The sequence below is a fragment of the Crocodylus siamensis genome, chromosome 2 (genome assembly GCF_052110815.1).
Source record: "Crocodylus siamensis isolate JL-2025a chromosome 2, ASM5211081v1, whole genome shotgun sequence".
Taxonomy (NCBI): Eukaryota; Metazoa; Chordata; order Crocodylia; family Crocodylidae; genus Crocodylus; species Crocodylus siamensis.
Window position 1 is genome coordinate 229,855,748 of NC_143396.1, and position 17,457 is coordinate 229,873,204.

The following is a 17,457-nucleotide window of genomic DNA, read 5'->3' on the forward strand; positions in this document are numbered from 1 at the left end:
ATGCCCGCAGCAGCCTTAGCACGGGGTGGCCCCTCCCCCTCTGCCATGTTCAGTGTGGCTGCCAGGCTGGCGCCGCCGCATTGAGTCTGTTGACGTGCGGGGGCGGAGGGGAGCGATACCCACTTCCGGTCCCGCTGGCGGTGACGCTCTTCCTCGCCCGGTCGCTTTCTGTGGTTCGGAGGAGGTGGGTAATTTGGGGTTAGAGGTGCTGCTTGGCGGGGCGGCTCCAGCTCGGGCGAGGCGGGAGGGTCCGGAGCCCGGGAAGGTTCACCCTGCTGCTGCTGCACGCGAGAGGCGCGGGGTGTTGCCGCACCAGAGCTGGGACTGCACCAGTATCCTGCTGGGACCAGCGCCGGAGGCTCCTGGCTAGAGGATCTGGTTCCCCCTCCCCCCACCAGGGCTGCGGGAAGGAATTTTCCCCCGTGGTCAGATTGGCAACGCGGGGGTGTTGGTTTCCTCTCCTCTGTAGCTGGGGGTGGCCCTTTGCCTTGTGCCTCTTGGAATACTTTGCCCCAATCTCTTCTGTCTGTGGGGGTGAGGGTGTTGGGTGCATGTTGTGTCAGGGTTGAGGGCTCTGTTGAGTTCAGGTGGGATGGTTTTGGTAGGGATAATCCTGCCTCAGGCTAGATGAGCTCTGGAGCTCCCTTCCGGCCTCACTTCTCTGTGACTGACTTTTCCCCGCCCCACTGTCAAGCCTCCTGGCCAGCAGTTCTGCTTGCAGCCGGGAGAGTCACTTGGGTTAATCCAGTTAAGATCCATGTTTCACTATAAAGTGTGTGTGTCGTGACGTGCAGCATGTGTTGAGAGGCTGGGATTAATATATACATCTTATTTCTAGCAGGCAGTTTGGTTTCATGTGATCCAGTGCAAGCAAGACTGGGAGCACCAAGCCTGGGAGAAGCCTTTTAAACAGAGTTCAAAATCATTGGAACAGGACCAGCAGGATGGGAAATAGTGCCTTAAAAGCCCACCTGGAGACAGCCCAGAAAACTGGTGTTTTCCAGCTAACAGGAAAGGGACTCTCTGAGGTAATGGACTAGGTTGCATGTGCATGTGATTAATTATTCTGGAGAGGGACTCCATCCCTTGTCTTTGTGCAATATTATTAATACACATGGCGCTTTAAAAGTATTTCAAGTATCTCTCCATCTGCAGCATATGCTCGCGCATGTGCTGTGCTCTGAGCCAGTAAGGTGTCTGTTTTCCAAGAAGCATTTATGCTTTTAATATATTTGCTTTTAGCATAAAAACAAATCTTGAAACCAGACTACTTAACAGTTAATGCACCAAAAATGACAGTTCATGGTAGGAAAAGTTGGCACAGTGCAAATAATGTTTTATAACTATTTAGTGATGTAAGGAGATTCTCTAGAAATTGCAGAGCTAGGGCCTAAAAGTTTCACAGAAGTATGTACCTGCTTAGAAGCACTCATGTGAGTAGTCCTGTTTGGTAGGACTTTCTTGCAAGGCTGAAGTAGAGCATGTCCATAAGTGCCCACGTTGTTAACATGTTGCCTTGATTTTTTGTTTGTTTAATCAAGTCTCAGAAAATCTGAATCTCTTTTGAACAGTCCTTGTGAGCTTATGTTGGTTGACTTGTATCTAGAGGTGCACTGATGCGTTAGTCCGATATTGGGTCGGCACTGGTATAAAGAAAATTTACTGTATTGGAAATCAGCCATATCAAGCTGATAATTTGGCCGATAAATAGCCTGTGTGTGCACGTAGCTGCAGTGAGTACAGGCAGCGAGGAGCACAGCCCAGCAGCATGAAGAGCTGCCTCCAGCTGGTAAGTCTGGTGTGATGGAAGGGGGGCGCAGATCAACTCCCACATGGTGAGGGAAGGGTGGGACTGGGGTAGGCGCTGTTCAGCCAGGGTGGAGTGGGTGTGGGACAGAACTGTGCCTGTGGGATGAGCTGTGGCTGTGTCCTGTGCCCTGCCTGCCCTGCCCTGGCTGGACAGCACTTGACCCAGCCCCACTTCTCCCTCACTGTGGGGATTTTGATCTGCCCCAACATGCCCCTTCCCTTCCCACCCCCCCTTCCACCCCACCAGACTTACCAGCTGGAGGCAGCTCTCCACGCTGCTGGGCTGGGTATCAGAAATCAGATCAGTATTGGCCGATATGCATCCTTAAAAATTGGCTATCGGTATCAGCTGCAAAAGTCTCTATTTGTGCATGCCTGCTTATAACTGGATGCAAACAATTAGAACAGACTAATGTTTCCAAAACATCACTGTTTGGGGACCAGTTCACAGTTGTTGTAGGACATGTGTAACAATTGAATTGGTCCCAGATGTCATTGATTGGGAACTGGTTCATGGGTATGTGAAGTACCTTGGCTTGAACACCAGGGGGTGGGAGTGAGCACCCAGCCCAGCATGCCTCTCAGTAGATGATGAACTGGGGAGGAGTGCTTGCACCCATTTAGGTGTCTCAGGAGTAAGTGATCGGTGGCTGTGAGCATTGTTACTTTTCTGCTTTCTTTTGTTTCTTAACACAGACTGTTGAAGTTAATTGAACTCATGCTTAGGAAACAAGGGAAAGCAGAAAAGTGACATCCTGGGGAAGTGCTTTTGGAGGCGTCAGAGGCATGATGACAGGCTGTGGTTGAGTAGGGAGTGAAGGCACAGCGGCTTGCCAGAAAAATAGTTTTATTGAACATACAGTGTAAGGGAGCTCATTGATTAAGAAGTGCCAACAAAAGGGGGAAGAAGGGGATGTAGTAGAGTTCTGCCACGTACCAGAGCAGCCAGTTGCAGCAGTGTGTGGGGAGGGGGAGGAGCAATGAACTATGGGTCTGATCAGTCAGGTATCCCACATCACAGAACACTTGATGTCCACATGTAATACTGAACCAGTTTTAAATGATGCTCAATTTTTCCAGGTACACTTCTGAACTATTTCCAGTGAATTTAAATTAGTTTAAACTGGAATATACATCTATCTTTTAGGTTTAAACTGTATTCAAACTCTTCTAAAGGTGTTGTGTCCATCGCTTCTCGGCCTCTTGAAGGCTCAGATCAAGTGTAGTAGGCAGCCAGAACATTGTCTCATGGATTAAGCTGTATGGAGACATTTGATGGTTCTTGCTATATTGGGTTATTAAAAACAGTTATGCCAGATACAGTTTGAAGTGGTCAGGGATGAAAGTAAAAGTGAGTGGATTCCACTTAGGCAAGGATAGTGGCAAGATGGAAGAAAATTTTTGTTTTTATGCTTACTTGATAGGAAGGAAGAAACTAGTAGGATAGAGAAGGGTTTTTTTGCTCCTGTCATGTTAACATGATGAAGTAATCAATTAGCCATACTTTTTAAAAATCAGGCACAATAAGGAAAACCCACAAAGGAAATGGTTTGAGTTTTTATAACCATAGTGCACTGTGTCATCCTACGTTGTCCGAGCTAGGAGTTGATTTTTTCTGGGAGTTTGTAAAATGTCTGCTTTTCTCAGAGATAGTCAAATGCAAAATTATCTTTTAAAATATGTTTTGGATTGAATTTGATAAGTATCGCTTTTTGTGGTATTAGTTCACACGATTATTCTACTAAAAAATTAATACCAAAATGTAAATAGCTGAAAGACTTACAGCATTTAAAACAACTGGTATTACTTCACACCAGACAGTGTAATTTCATGTGTATCTCAACTCTGTCTCTCTTTTATTTATTTATTTCCTTTGTATTTTCCCACCCAGTTTCCTGAAGACCTGCAGAAGCTAGCAAGCAACTTGAGAACAATAGATTTGTCAAGCAACAAAATTGAGATCTTGACACCAGTGATAGGAAAATTTTCGGTTCTGAAAAGTCTTTCTCTAAACAACAACAAACTAAGTATGAAAACTGATTTAATATCATAATGGGGTTGTAAAAGAATAATGAACCAGAATATCTCTCTTGTTAATCAGAAGTTAAATTTGCTGACAAAATGTAAAGGAGATCTTTGGTCATTTATACTAAAAGCTTTTGGAATTTACAATAAGAAAATTAGATTTGTGACAAACTAGTTAAGAACTCTTAGATTATCACTTTGCAGTATCATGTAAGTACTTTAAAACATATCACATTGCTTGGTTTTCAGATCAGACAGTTCACAGCACAGAATCTGGTTGCATATTTGCACAGAAAATATTTCATGAGGATGTAGTACAGAAAACAGTTTTGGTAGTTCAGTAAGTGTCTCTTGGGCAAGTGTCTTGCAGACTTCAAGCAGCTACCAGCTAGGCTGTCTGCCAGAGGTGCTAGGGTTGTTTTGGATGAGTGATAAAACTAAAGTGTATTTGTTTGTTTTTTAATGGATGTCAGGTGCTCTGCCTAGTCTCTTAATCAAATTAACATGGGATTGGAAAAACTGAACTTGTATTTTACTTCTAAATTTACTGTACGTTTCTTAGAATACATCAGCCAATTGGCTTAATCATGAGAATAATTTTATGTTAAAATCATAGAAAATGAGGGTTGGAAGGGACTTCAGGAGGCCATCTAGTCAAACCCCCTGCTTAAAGCAGGACCATTCCCAACTAGGTCATCCCAGCCAAGACCTTAAAAACCTACGGTATACAATCGTATCAGAATACTCCTGTGTGGAATATAGTAATGCTAGTCTTGGCTGTTTTTAAATATGGACACTTTTGTCTTTTTCTAGTTGCTTAGGTTGTTCATAATTTATTTTTAGCTGCTCTACCTGAGGAGCTGTGTAAACTGAAAAGGCTAGACACGTTGCACCTGAATGGCAATCACCTGAGACAGCTGCCAGCTGGCTTTGGACAACTCTCAGCTCTCAAGACCCTGAGCCTTTCTGGAAATCAGCTTCGGACTGTGCCCACCCAGTTGTGCAGTCTTCGTCATTTGGATGTGGTGGATCTCTCCAAAAACCAGATCCAGAGTGTGCCAGATGCAGTAGGGGAACTGCAGGCCATTGAACTCAATTTGAATCAGAACCAGGTCTGGAAACTGAGGGTTGATAGGCATGTGGATTTGAAGCATGATTATTTTATTCTTAAAGAGCAAGTGTTCCCTACAAATCAGAAAATGAGATACTCGGAGGTTCTAGGGTGAAAGGATTGCTTTTTTGTTTTAAGTATGGTAGTATAGGTGGGTGCAAGGAAGGATCTGATATCACTTACTGCCTGGTTTGACTACAGGATTGTAAGAATGGCCTTTCTTAAAGGTCAGGTCTTTTATAATATTTTTTTCTTCAAGAAGAGCAGATAGTTACCTTATGAGAAAAATAATTTGGACCCCATAAACCCCCCATTGTGTTCTTCCACTCCACCAATCCACTGTAGCATTTAACCTTTTATCTTTGTGTCTTAGTAGGTCCCTGTTTTGGGAAGGGTATCCAGATAGTGGTGGTCTGAGGTTCAGAAAACTGCATGGTGAATGAAGCTTGGAATAGAAGGATTTAAGTGTTTACTGACTATGTAGAACTTATGGATTCTTTGGCTGTTTAACTTGCTAAATGCCAAGTTGATTTGGAATAGTGTTATCATTGTCACATGAGGACAGTATTAGAAATAAGAAGTAAGCTTTGTTGTTAGGTTCTTTATTTTAGAAATATTCAGTCTTGCCCTTATGGTTCAATTAAAGAAGTATAACAGGCCCTTTAAAAATAAACTAATTTATAGCTGTCAACAGAACTAGGAAAGTCAGGAAAATAGGAGATTCTTAGTTTATCTCATTACCCCAGTTAATCTATAGCCGTGATTCTCAATCAGGGTACCACAGCACCCGAGTGCCTTCAGATCTTTTCATGGGTGCTGCAAGGTGCTGTGCAATGGTAGCAGTGCAAGATATACAAACAGAATCATGAGATTAAACCCAGATATTTCAAATAAGAGTCCACAGTGTTAAGAACTTTCTGATCTGTTGTGGTCTTTTAAAATTCTTTGCAAGAGAAGAGTTGCTCTAATATTTTTCTTTTTCTGTAGTCAAAAATGAAATGAAAACTAAAAGCTGACATTTTGAGGCTTCCTTGAGTCTAAAAACATTAAGAACTACTGGTCTATAGAATAAGCAATAGCACTATTAGTGTGCCTTGTATTTGGATAACTCAACATCAGATTTGTTAAATAATAGCTTGCAAAACTGCTTGGTATACAGGTAAATAACTCATTAACAGTATTTAATTTAAACTTCTTTCACTCTCTCCTTTGCTACCCAACAGATTTCCCAGATTTCTGTGCAGATCTCTCACTGTCCACGGCTCAAGGTTCTGCGTTTAGAAGAGAACTGTCTAGAACTCAGCATGCTTCCTCAGAGCATCCTCAGTGATTCCCAAATCTCACTGCTTGCAGTTGAGGGCAATCTTTTTGAAATCAAGAAGCTCAGAGAACTGGAGGGCTATGACAAAGTGTGTAGTTAAATATCTAGTGAATGCCATTTAAGTCCCCTGTTCCAAAAATGTATTCTCAGAATATGGGGTGTGGGAGGTGAAGGCTATGCTGTTAGTTATGCTGCTGGATGACAGCAGTCCACTGGTTTTAGCAAGGACAATCTTTGGGGATGACCTACCTTCCTTTTGAGCTTATTAGACCATAACAAAGGACCTGTTTGTGAGTGGCACAAGAACAGGTTGTAAGATGAATGTCTTGAGTGGTCTTTTTTTATGCCTCAGGGAGGCCTATCCCTTCAGATCTGGCATACATCAAACTGCACTGTAGCATGCATTTAAGCCAGTTTATTTTTAAGTTACAGTGCTCTTAACCCAGTAATTAGGTGATACCAGAAAGGATACAGCATAGTCTGGAGACTGAAAGCTACAATTTTTAACACACTGGTAGTAGTGAAATGGAGCGATAGTGGTATTTCTAGTTAGTGCTAAGTTTGAGCATTATTTATTTGGGTTTCCCTTCCCAGTGACTGATACAGGAAACTGAAACTAGGGAGCATCAAGTTTGGAAGAATGGAGGGGGAGGGCTTCAGCTGTTTAATTGGCCTCAGATTTTATAGCTCTTTCCTTGGAAAGAATTTGGGTTGTGTGGTTTTGTGTGTAATACAATCTTCTGTATGATGGTTGTACTATAGAATTTCTTATAAGAAAGTGTCTGTATTAGCTTTGTTGCTGCTTTCATTTTTATTGCAGGAAATTTGATACTGACTCTCATAAGTCCTTACCTGTACTAGGTAGTCTTGTAGATAAAGTTGACCTTGTAGATAAAATTGTTTGGGGGTGGGAATTAAAGTGACTTAAACTTCTGAGTCCAAATATTTTTTTTGATCTCAAACACATGTATATCTCCTGATTTGCATTGTCTGGGTGACAGAACAAGTTTGCAACCAATTGGCTATAGAAGGGAGAGGTCTTGTCACTTAATTATCTGAAAGTGCCAAAGCTTTTCCATTGATGTCATTCAAATAAGATTGCTTTGTACCTGATAGTATAATACTTGGTCTCTGCAACACTGAATATTGTTTTGGCAAGGAGCCTGTAGGTTGACTACAACTTCCTTGATAAGTAAATGAGATGTTGCTCTTGGTGTTCACCATCAATAACATCTGCAAATGGCATCTCTCTAATCTGTTCTAAGGACAAGGTATTATGAGGCTTTTCTGATGTTCATTCTGTTTTGTTGTTTTTTTTAAACTTGAAGAAACAATGATCATCACTGCTGTCCAAGCAAGCTGTTTACCTGTTACCCCAACCTGAATTGGTTGGAATGACCATGTTAACTATGGTAGGGTTAGAATGCTGCAACCATGCTCGTCTAGGAAATGAGCAAAAAGCAAGACTTTCTTACTGAACCAACTGCATAGTTAGGAGAGATGTTAGGCAAGCTTGAGGACACAGTCTTCATGTTGGGTACTTCATGCTTAAACTTGTCTAATATCTCTTCCCAGCTATATAGAATTGATCCAGAAATAGCCAAGAAATCCCCCTGCCTCTTACAAATTGACTTGTTTTTTTTGTATCCATACTTTCTTCCTTCAGAACAAATAACTTGATCTCTTCTCTGTGTTTTTTTTAGTATATGGAGCGGTTCACAGCTACGAAGAAGAAGTTTGCATGATAGTTTGCCGTTCTGGGTTTGTCACCAGAAGGAAAAAGGCAGCAAGTGAAGCAGTGTAATCAGCAATGCTGGCTGCCTGGCAGGAGAGGACTTCCAAGACTGGAGATAAGACTGACCATATTAGCTTCACACTAAAATGATAGGTTGTTGCCAAGGATGCTTCAAACAAATATGGGCATTGAACTGGTAAATCTGCCTGAAGGCTGGTTTCTACTTCTGGGCTATCATAGCTTTCAGTTCACTTTATTCTCCTTTTTCAGGGTACACAATGACTTTAGCAGGAGATAAGGGGAATGCAAGTCTCACTGGTGGCTGAACTCAGGTGTTGGTCATAAGCTTTTTTTTTACAACAATTATTCCCCTTTCAGGTGTTGCTTTATGTTAGTTAAGCTACTTCTGTTGAAACACTTGTGTGGGAACAAGCTGAAGTTCTATTACCAACAACTCCAAAATGTCATACTTGCTGTAAATGTCTACTAGTATGGATAAAGCTAACTTTAACATGTTGTAACACTTCTTAAAATTGTGTACACTTTATGAAGCACAAAGAGTTCATGCAGTTAATTTATTTGAAGTATTTTATATTAATTGCTTTTTAAAATCAAATCATGGCTCTGGCATTATTTTTTGTCATTTAAACTGTTGTAGAGATTCTCTTCTACCTGATAGAATTGCACTATGTTTCTTTTCTTCTTAAGCAGTATTTAATGATTACTTGACAAGTTCTCAATATCTTTAGTAAAATATACTTCGCCAGAAAAGTTGATATCCTTGCACTGATTTAATACTTTCTGCAGAGCCACGTCTAAAGTTTTTTCTTCACCTTTTGACAGCTGCCTTACTACCAAAAGCACTTGCAATTGTATGCAACCGGCACTAAAATGATAGCTATGTATTTCCTTATTTTAGTAAAACACTTTAAAAAAAACTAAATGTCTTAATTCCATTTGAAATCTACCACTTCAGTGCTTTTTTTTTTTTTTATATATATACAGACTTATCTATGAGCCCTTTTTATTGAAGGGTACTTGTTTTTGTGTTTTACCCCAATCTTGAAGGAAGCCTACACCTAAAACTGACAAAATAAACATACTTTTCAAAAAGAGAAAATGATTGGTAGATATTAAGTATGCATCTCAAATATCAAGCTAACTAATTGCTATTGCATGTAGAAACAGAAGTGGTATTCCATCAAAGCACATTTTCATTGTAAGACATTGTTACTTCTGCATGTTGTCCTACTGCAACTGATGTGAACTAGTTGCACTTAAATATTGCCCAGTGTTTGCACTGTGCCTGTCCCTCCCTTTAAGTCCTCTCAAAGGCCTGTTAAATAAGGTTAGTTAGAATTCAAAAATGCATAGAAAGTTAAAACAGCACTGAACTTCAGTTAATCTTGCTTGGATAGGTGGATAGACTGAAGTGTTTTTTTTTAAATGACTACCAATAAAAGTCAGTTTGATGCTACTGTGAATTTCCTGCCCTTTAAAGCTTAGAACACACATTAATTTTTCAGGAGTGCTTCACCAAGGAGAAATTTGAGTACTGTCCCTGTATGATTTATTCCAAGCTGAGTGTGAATTAGTATCTAATCAGTGCTCCCTGAAATCCACACTCCATTCCATCTTAAAGTATGTGCTACCAGTGCTGTAGCTCAAAAGGACAAAATTCATACTGTTCTTTAACAAGGAAAGTTACTTGCTCTCAGTGTAAAACTATTAAGCAGCAAACCTGAAGCGTGAAAGTCAATGGAGAGAATAGTATTGGCTATATATTTTATGAAATAATAAAAGTTCTACAAGCACTAGTGATAAGAGGTTGTTAGGTGACAAGTATATAACTACTATAACTCATGTAAAAAGCCTTATTTAATTAACCTGCAGGTAGGTTGGAAAAAAAATTCAGCATTAATTGGGGTGAATTAAGTCTTACCATACCAGTACTATTAGGGTTAAATACAGCTGAAATACTGTACAAAAAAACCCTCCAAACCCCTTTTAAAAATAAGAGGTAATCCAAGCAAGCTGTTACTTCAGGTGAGTAGGAGGTAGTTTCATTGCTTGGTGCAGAGGTGGTGAGGGGCATGTTGGTGCAGCAGATGGCCTGATTTAGCCACTGCCTTTTTAACAGCCTAACATAATTGCAGCTGTTCATGCTGAGAAAAAAAGAGGAGTACTTATGCAGGAGAAAATGGGTAAGATGACAGTCCATCATTCCTTTCCTTGTCTGTAATTTTATGAAGAAAGTTATCTTATCTTAAATGTAGTTGACCACAGAAGATAAGAAAATAAACTAGGCTCTTTGGTCAGAAAAACAGCATGTCAGTAAGTGAAGCAACTGCCATCTTCTCTACTGCTCAGCAGTTCAGTCCAGGAGCTATTTGACTTGTACATGTCAATTTTGGGGGGAATAAAATGTGGCTCTGAAGCACCAGTGAAGCATAGCAGAGTTCCTTTAACATTCACTATGCCACATATATGTGAGTCAGAAAACATTTAAGCAAGCTTCTTTTCAGGTATATTTCACCTTAAGTATTATCATATACAGCTGTAGTGTCAATGTTAGCAGCCCCCACAGGTTAGTGGAGGGTTGTTTGCTTTAGCCAGAAAAGCTGTGAGAATCCCTCTTCAATTAACATAACTGCAACCACATGAGAAGTTTTGCTACTTGAAAACCTTAGTAGCATAAATATAAATAACCTATTTTCTGGCAACTTTCACATATATAGCTTTCTCTTACCTCCTGTAGGAAAAGTATCTTATTGCAAAGGCAAACAGCCTCTCTCATAAGTTTGGAGATGCTTGAAGAATTTCTAGGTATGCTACCTACAGTTGAAAAAGAGTCCAGCCCTGGACTTACATACATCCTTGTATTTCAGTAGTGTATACTATTCTTATTAGTATAATGCAGTATTTACTCTATACTGGTGCCTCACATCATTCTTCCCCTACCCCATTCTTTGACCTACTTCACTTATCCTTCTTTTCATTGCTCTGCAGATGCTTCTTTACTGTCATATATCTACCCATAAAAAGATTTAACCAAGATGTTGCTATTTTAGCTCTGCCCCACAAGCCCCAGTTAGTGCTTGGGGTGGTGTCAAACAACTCTGCAGTAGGAATATTGAGAGGAGAGTTAGTTATGCACTCTTGTGCTCTCACCTCACCTCAGTTTTTTCACACCATTTTTCTTTTTTAGTCAAGCCACTTATTGTGGCTCTGCATTTGTTGTTGTTGTTACATCAACAAACTTTGCAAACTAGAATTGTATTAGAAATCCACTAAAAAGAAAAGAAAAGTGTACAGCTGTGCAAAAGCATCTTAAAACAAGAATCCTGCAAGGGAGGAACAGGAATAAGACCTTGGGAATTGGTTCTGCCAAGTTTTCCCAGAGGTAAGCCGATTAGAGATCGGTATACAAAGATTGTGGTTACAGAGTTCTGTGTTTTGTCATACATAATGGCTTAATGATGCAAAGCAACCATAAAAAGTTTTTTTCTGTATGCTATTGGAGGGTTGTATTTAACATAAAAAGAAAATATGCACATAAATAACTTTTATTCCATCTAGTACATATGATGAATTTTTATTACAGTTCAGGCCAACAAAAATGAGAAGCAGACAGTTGGTGTGCAGATAGTTTTGACACAGTGTCCCAACCCCCTCAAGGCCCCAGTTCTGTACAACATGAAAGACACTGATATTCTGTTAGTTAATCAAGCTTTATCCATGTGCTGTCACATTGGCACAAGGATTGTATGGTAATTAGATCCCAGGTGAGCTGTACAAATACAAGCATCATCACATGGGAAACCATTTTAACCTGCTATATTACATTTTTGTGCATCACTGATAGTACTAGTTTTCATGGCTAACATATTTAGTTTCTGTAACAGCAGCATGGGAAGTCAAACATGGGTTAAAAAAAATTTAAAAAAAAATTTTTTTTTTTCTAGTAGTGGGGGATAGGAGGGGAAGAGGGAAGCAGAGTATTCCAAAGGAATCCTAGAAGAAGTTCTAGAACAGAGGTGCTCAGCCCCTGGCCTACAAGTCAGATCCAACCCACAGGTACACAGGGAGTCCTGTAATCTGTGGCACTGCACCAAAGAAACTATTTGAGTTTCCTATCCTCAGCAGAACATACCACTGAAGTGAACAAAAGAGCCCAAAATGTTAATTTTCAGGAAATGTTTTTTCAACTACCAGACTTATGGGGGGGGGGGACTTAAGTATTCAAATCCCTTTAAAACAAATAAAGCAACACAAATACAAAAAAAAGAGTTTTCCCATGCACTGTTTAAGAGCTTGTAGGAACCTGCAATGTTTCCGAATACCACTTTGCTAACCATGTGGGCATCCTTCCAACTCTAGCCAAAGTCAACATACAACCACAAGCGTCCATTATCAGCAAAAATTGGCATCATTATCTTGGTTCATACTAGACTTTCCAGTGTTTTATCTAGCCTCTCTAGTTATGTCTCACTTTCGTTTTTAATGGCCAGGATTTGTTTGCAGTGAGATGTCCCTGAAGTGGCTTAAAAATGCTAGTTATTTTGCTGGTTAGAGTATGTTACATACCTAATATTTGGTTAATGCATGACCAAAATTACCCATCTTGTGACATTCTGAATGTTAGCTTTAGCCCAGAATTTAAGAGCTGCAAATACTCAATTACTGGGAAAAAAAAAAAAGTGTTACATATAAAATCCTCAAGTGACTTGTGCAGAACCCTCCCTTTCCCACAAAGTGCTAGCACTGAATATCACAGTTTAGGTTACATATAAATCATTCATAGACTGAAGAAGTGGATACTATAACAGCTTTCTTCACCCCTGAAACAATCCACTTGTGGTTTTAACTTTTAGGAGAACACTGGGAGTAGAGCAGATTAAATGCATTTGCAAAACAAAACATGCACAATCTGTTCATAGGAAGAACAAATCCCTTTCCAACCCAGCTAGCTAACTCCTCTATTACAGAGAAACTAGAGCATTCTGGCTGTAAACTACTTGGATTTGGATCATTTCCTACTATGTGTTTTAAAGCCTGATCACTAAGCTGGTTTATTACAGCAGAACTAGAGCAAGCAGATTGTTCCCAGAACGAGGGAGAAAAGGAGAGAAGTAGTTCATGAAATATTTGCTGTTCTTTCAGGAAACATTGCTACAAACTAAAGACTTAAAAATGTTAGTCACTTATTGTAAATTTGCTATTACTTATTGTTTAGATTAGGTGGGAAGATGCACTTACATATTTCAGTAGGATGACTTTACACAGGCTTTAAAAAGAACAAGTCTGTCAGACTTCAGAAGATATATTTCTTCCATTATATTGATTCAGAGATTTAAAAAGCTGCCCCAGAGCCACTGCAGGGGAACAAACCTTTATATAAACCCCAACTGAGATTTTTGATATAGAACTGGATTACATTAGACACATATCTATACAAGTACAAGATATCTGCTCTACAATGTATTCAGACTAAAGTCTCTTGTGAGCTTAGATATTTCTATTCATTTTGAAGTTTTGTCCAAAGCTTTATGGTTACTTCAAATAAAGTTGTGTGAGATATAATTATTAGGAAAAAAATGCAGCAGAAGTTGCTAACCATGCCATTTATTTTTTCCTTAATGTAACGTGATGGATTAAAGCTGGTGTACCCCTCCAATTTAATTTAACATTACACTTTGTGTACTTAAACAAGTATGCATTAAAGCCCTCAACCTAAATGTAGTAGCCATTGGCTATAACTTCTTAAAATCTGGTAGTTCAAAAACTTAGCCCCCCAAAGCCTTTCATAAAATTGCTTGAAAGTTAAACCAACCACCTGTAAAGCTATGGATTAGCCTGCTAAATTAAGAAGTACCAGACAAAGAATCAAGCCCTTATTTTAGTGAGGGTACACAACTCCGAGGTAATTCAAAGGAACATAAAGCATATGAAGTGCCCTGTCCAACCTTTCCACAAGTGTTAACTCATGTTACACCACCATTTTCCCCAAACTGAATAGAACAGTTTGTGCAGGGGAAAGGATGAGGACTACATTAAAAAGCAAAAGGGGGGGCGGGGAGGACAAAACACACCACAAAACAAAACCAAAAAACCAAAAGCTGTGAAAGCAAGCCCTGTACAGGCTGAATTAAAATTAGATTAAAACAGGATCAATTCTTCCCTATTAAGAGTGAGCTAGGTTGGCAACATTGCTGGAGAAGAAGTCAAAGCCAAGTCTGAATACAAGGCCAAGAAGAGGGAAACCCTAATGAAGCAGCTTCTTTTTCACTCTTCACAGCCCTTTTTATTCTGAGATACAGGAAGTTTCACAGATCCATGAAAATGGTGGCTTGCAGCTGGAGAAAGATATTGGACAATGGCAGCAGGCTTTAGCTATCAATGAGTTTCTTGGCTCTGACATTGGCATGCTCAATGCGATCTTTGTTGGTATCCGCCTGAAATGTAAAAAGCATGTTTAACAACAACAACAGGTGACTGGAAGACTTTATGCCAAGCAAAATTAACATAATAAATTCAAAGTCTACCCCCCATAGGTTGGTCCACAGAACTGCACTGCGCTACTATTTGGATTCACAGAAGGGAAATGGGAAGCCTTTGCTGTTGACTCAGTAGTGGCTTGTAGTTTTGCAAAAGGGCAGAAAGATTGTATTAGTTTTCTTCCATCACTCTAGCCATCCTCTTGAGGCTTTAGAGGAGCTGGGAGAAGTTATTTAGGGAAATCTGACAAGGATTTTCCTCTAAGCTTACTTCAGTGACTAGTGAGGCAAGTGGCTTTCCACAATGGTTTGTTTCTCTGATAGCAGCCAAGGTAGGATAAGGTTTAGGAAATAACTTTGCAAGAACTTCACCGTTTAAAAAGACACTGGACTGTATAAACCAATTAAACCCACAAGCCAGAAGTAGCTGTCAGATGAAAAGGGTTTAATCTAACCTAACCACCTGGATTTAAAAACAAAACAAAACTCCCCAAAAAACAAGCTACAGCACACACACAAGCTATCAAGTGTCATGTCAGTGAGGCCTACATGGAACCCATGAAATTCTACAGCCCAGAAGATACTTAAACATCCAAATTAGGATTTAAAGTGTTAGGTCTCCAAAAAGTTGTTCTAGCCTCACTGTCCAGCCATTGGTTCTTGTTCTGACCAAAGAAACACATTTTTAGTTTTATAAATAATCTTTCCCCAGACAGATACCAAATAGGTCATTGCCATAAGACGACAGCTCCTTCATGTCTCACTGCAGGACAAACCCTTCCTGTTCCTATTTTCTTTATGTTTATAGCTATTTTAAAACACTTTGTGAACTAGACATGTTTTTGACCACCAGTCAGCACTGCATACTGGCAATACTGCCAAAACTTGTACTACATGTATAAAGCAGGGAACATGGAAAGAGTTATATCTACTGTCAGCCACATCATACAACACCAGTCAACCTGGCTCATTTTAATTCTTCCCTGGGCACAAAACATGTAATTGGTGCAATCACCTTTGTATTTCCTCCTTCTTGTACTACTAAGACCACTTGGTTGTGGTTAAGGACTTTTAGCTTCCCTTATTGCTCAACTAGCAATCAAGCTGCAGGCAATTATCATCAGCTTCCCTTTTCAGTTGTCATATATACAAATATGTAATATTATTACTTTTGTTTCCCTTTTTAGCTGGCATGGATTTTAAAGGGTGAAATCCATCACTTCTTGGTGACCTCTGAGCTGGAGTGGAAGGAGAAAGGGGTGGTGCAACTTTAAAGCACCAATTAAGAGCTCAACATCTTCCTATTTTTGGAACACTAAGCTTGCATTATCCTAGCTTGCACCCATAAAACCTACTAAGTGTTTAAAATTCATCTTAATAAGAACATGAGAATTGCCATTTACTGGGTTGGACCATGGGTACATCTTGCTAGTCTCCTGTGTCCCAGTGGTAAAGATCAGATGCCAAAAAGGGAGAGTGAACCGGGCATGAGAAGGGCCCCCCACCCCTTTTTCCCCCGCCCCACTTGCAGCCTCCAGCATTTAGGGTCTAGGAAGTTCCAGTTCTGAGGTTGTGCCCTTCACTCCCATGCTCAACAGCAACTTATACTCCTTTCCTCCAAGAATCTGTTCAATCCTTTTGAAACTGGCTACACTGCCAGCTTCCACAATGTCTGGTGGCAAGGAGATCCACATTTGAATTGCATGCTGCATGAAGAAAAGGACTTCCTTTTGTTGGTTTTAAATGCATTACCTAACTAGTTTCTTCTCATGACCCCTCGTTCTCATCTTGGTAGAAATAGTAAATAAGAAGTCCCCATTTACTTTCTCTTTGCCATTTAGAGAAAATGATGTTAAAACAACAATACATTCAGAAGAGTAATATTTTGTGTTAGAGAACTATGGGCAAGTTTTGTGCATTGCAAAGGAATTGTATGAGGAGTCTCATGCTGCTGCAAGAAAAAAACCCTACTGCAGCAAGTTTCCTCCCAACTTGGTGTGGATGAACAGCTCTCTAAGCATCCAGTTCTACAGTATGATTGATGTTCGACTCTTGGAAGTACTTCACTTTGATTCAGTTAGAACACCGATTCCCAACGCTGACAGCACAGTTTGGAAGTGCATTGTTACAAGTTATAGAATATGTTCAGAGATTGGTAGTAAGAGTTTAGTGCGCTACCATCAAGATGCTTGCAGTGGTAAAATGCATCATAAAGCACAAAGGTAATTCCATTTACTTAAACAGTTCCTTATTATTTATCTTCCCAACTAGTTCAAAAGGTGAAGGTGGCAGGGACAGGACTCCTTGGCTCTTACCTTCTCATTTATCCGGTCTATCTGCTTGTTTTGTGCATCAATCTCATTGCCCATATCCAAAGCCATGTGTTTTAGATTCCCTAGGATAGTTCCCACCTGAGTCAGATTTTCTTCCATCTCATCCTCTCTGGCATCATTTGTTATCCTGTTGATTATCAGGAGAGAAAAACTGTGTTCAGGAATCAAGGAATTGCTTCCCCACCTGAAATTATTTTGGGATTGCCCACTAAAAATACACAGGTCATTACAACCTTTATTTCTAAGTCAAGGGGTCTGCAATTATTTATTACCGTATAATCAAGTTTTCATCCTCATTCTTAAATTTCATGTTGCTAAAGTGGACACACAAAAAGTTTTAATAAAAGACTTCTCAAAATTCAAAAGGACAATCCTCAGACTAAGCACTACAACAGTAGCTATGCATTTAGAAAAATTAGAGCTCTGTGCTTTTGATCCTTTCCATCCAGAAACATGAGAATGGTAAATGGTATTCTCTTTATTTCAAATGCTATGAAAAGTGAAACTATATGCAAGTCATCAAGCAAAAGCAACCCCTTTCTGATCAGCACTAGAATAGGGGTCAGCAGCCCCTGGCACACATGCAGAAGCATGGCAGGCAAGGCCATTTTGTTCAGTATGCCACA

The 17,457-nt window shown here is 39.9% G+C and overlaps 2 protein-coding genes across 4 annotated transcripts in view; one reads left to right on the plus strand and one right to left on the minus strand.

Moving 5' to 3' along the window:
* Positions 1–36: 36 nt before the first annotated feature.
* LRRC57 (leucine rich repeat containing 57) lies at positions 37–8,775 on the plus strand. Of its 3 annotated transcripts, none has more exons than XM_090033339.1 (6): positions 37–184; positions 839–1,028; positions 3,701–3,836; positions 4,678–4,946; positions 6,169–6,354; positions 7,970–8,775. In XM_090033339.1, the coding sequence occupies exons 2-6, from the start codon at positions 945–947 to the stop codon at positions 8,009–8,011; spliced, it is 717 nt and encodes a 238-aa protein (XP_089889465.1). In that variant the 5' UTR covers positions 37–184; positions 839–944; the 3' UTR covers positions 8,012–8,775. The 3 variants fall into 3 exon arrangements, with proteins under 3 accessions (XP_089889465.1, XP_089889466.1, XP_089889467.1); XM_090033340.1 differs by having other exon boundaries at positions 47–184; positions 842–1,028; XM_090033341.1 differs by lacking the exon at positions 37–184 and adding an exon at positions 204–425 and having other exon boundaries at positions 842–1,028.
* Positions 8,776–13,647: 4,872 nt separating this feature from the next.
* Positions 13,648–17,457, minus strand: part of SNAP23 (synaptosome associated protein 23) — a 28,794-nt gene continuing 24,984 nt past the window's right edge. Inside the window, exons 7-8 of the mRNA XM_090033344.1 lie at positions 16,814–16,958; positions 13,648–14,456 (exon numbers count right to left, since the gene is read on the minus strand). Coding sequence (XP_089889470.1) covers positions 14,391–14,456; positions 16,814–16,958 — 211 coding nt within the window. The 3' untranslated portion in view covers positions 13,648–14,390. The remainder of the gene's footprint in view (positions 14,457–16,813; positions 16,959–17,457) is intronic.

Bases quoted from the DNA above. Each gene is read 5' to 3' on its own strand.
- LRRC57 (XM_090033339.1), top strand. From the start codon at position 945: ATGGGAAATAGTGCCTTAAAAGCCCACCTGGAGACAGCCCAGAAAACT. The intron at 1,029-3,700 runs GTAATGGACTAG...TTTCCCACCCAG, and splicing joins CAGGAAAGGGACTCTCTGAG to TTTCCTGAAGACCTGCAGAA. The intron at 4,947-6,168 runs GTCTGGAAACTG...GCTACCCAACAG, and splicing joins TCAATTTGAATCAGAACCAG to ATTTCCCAGATTTCTGTGCA.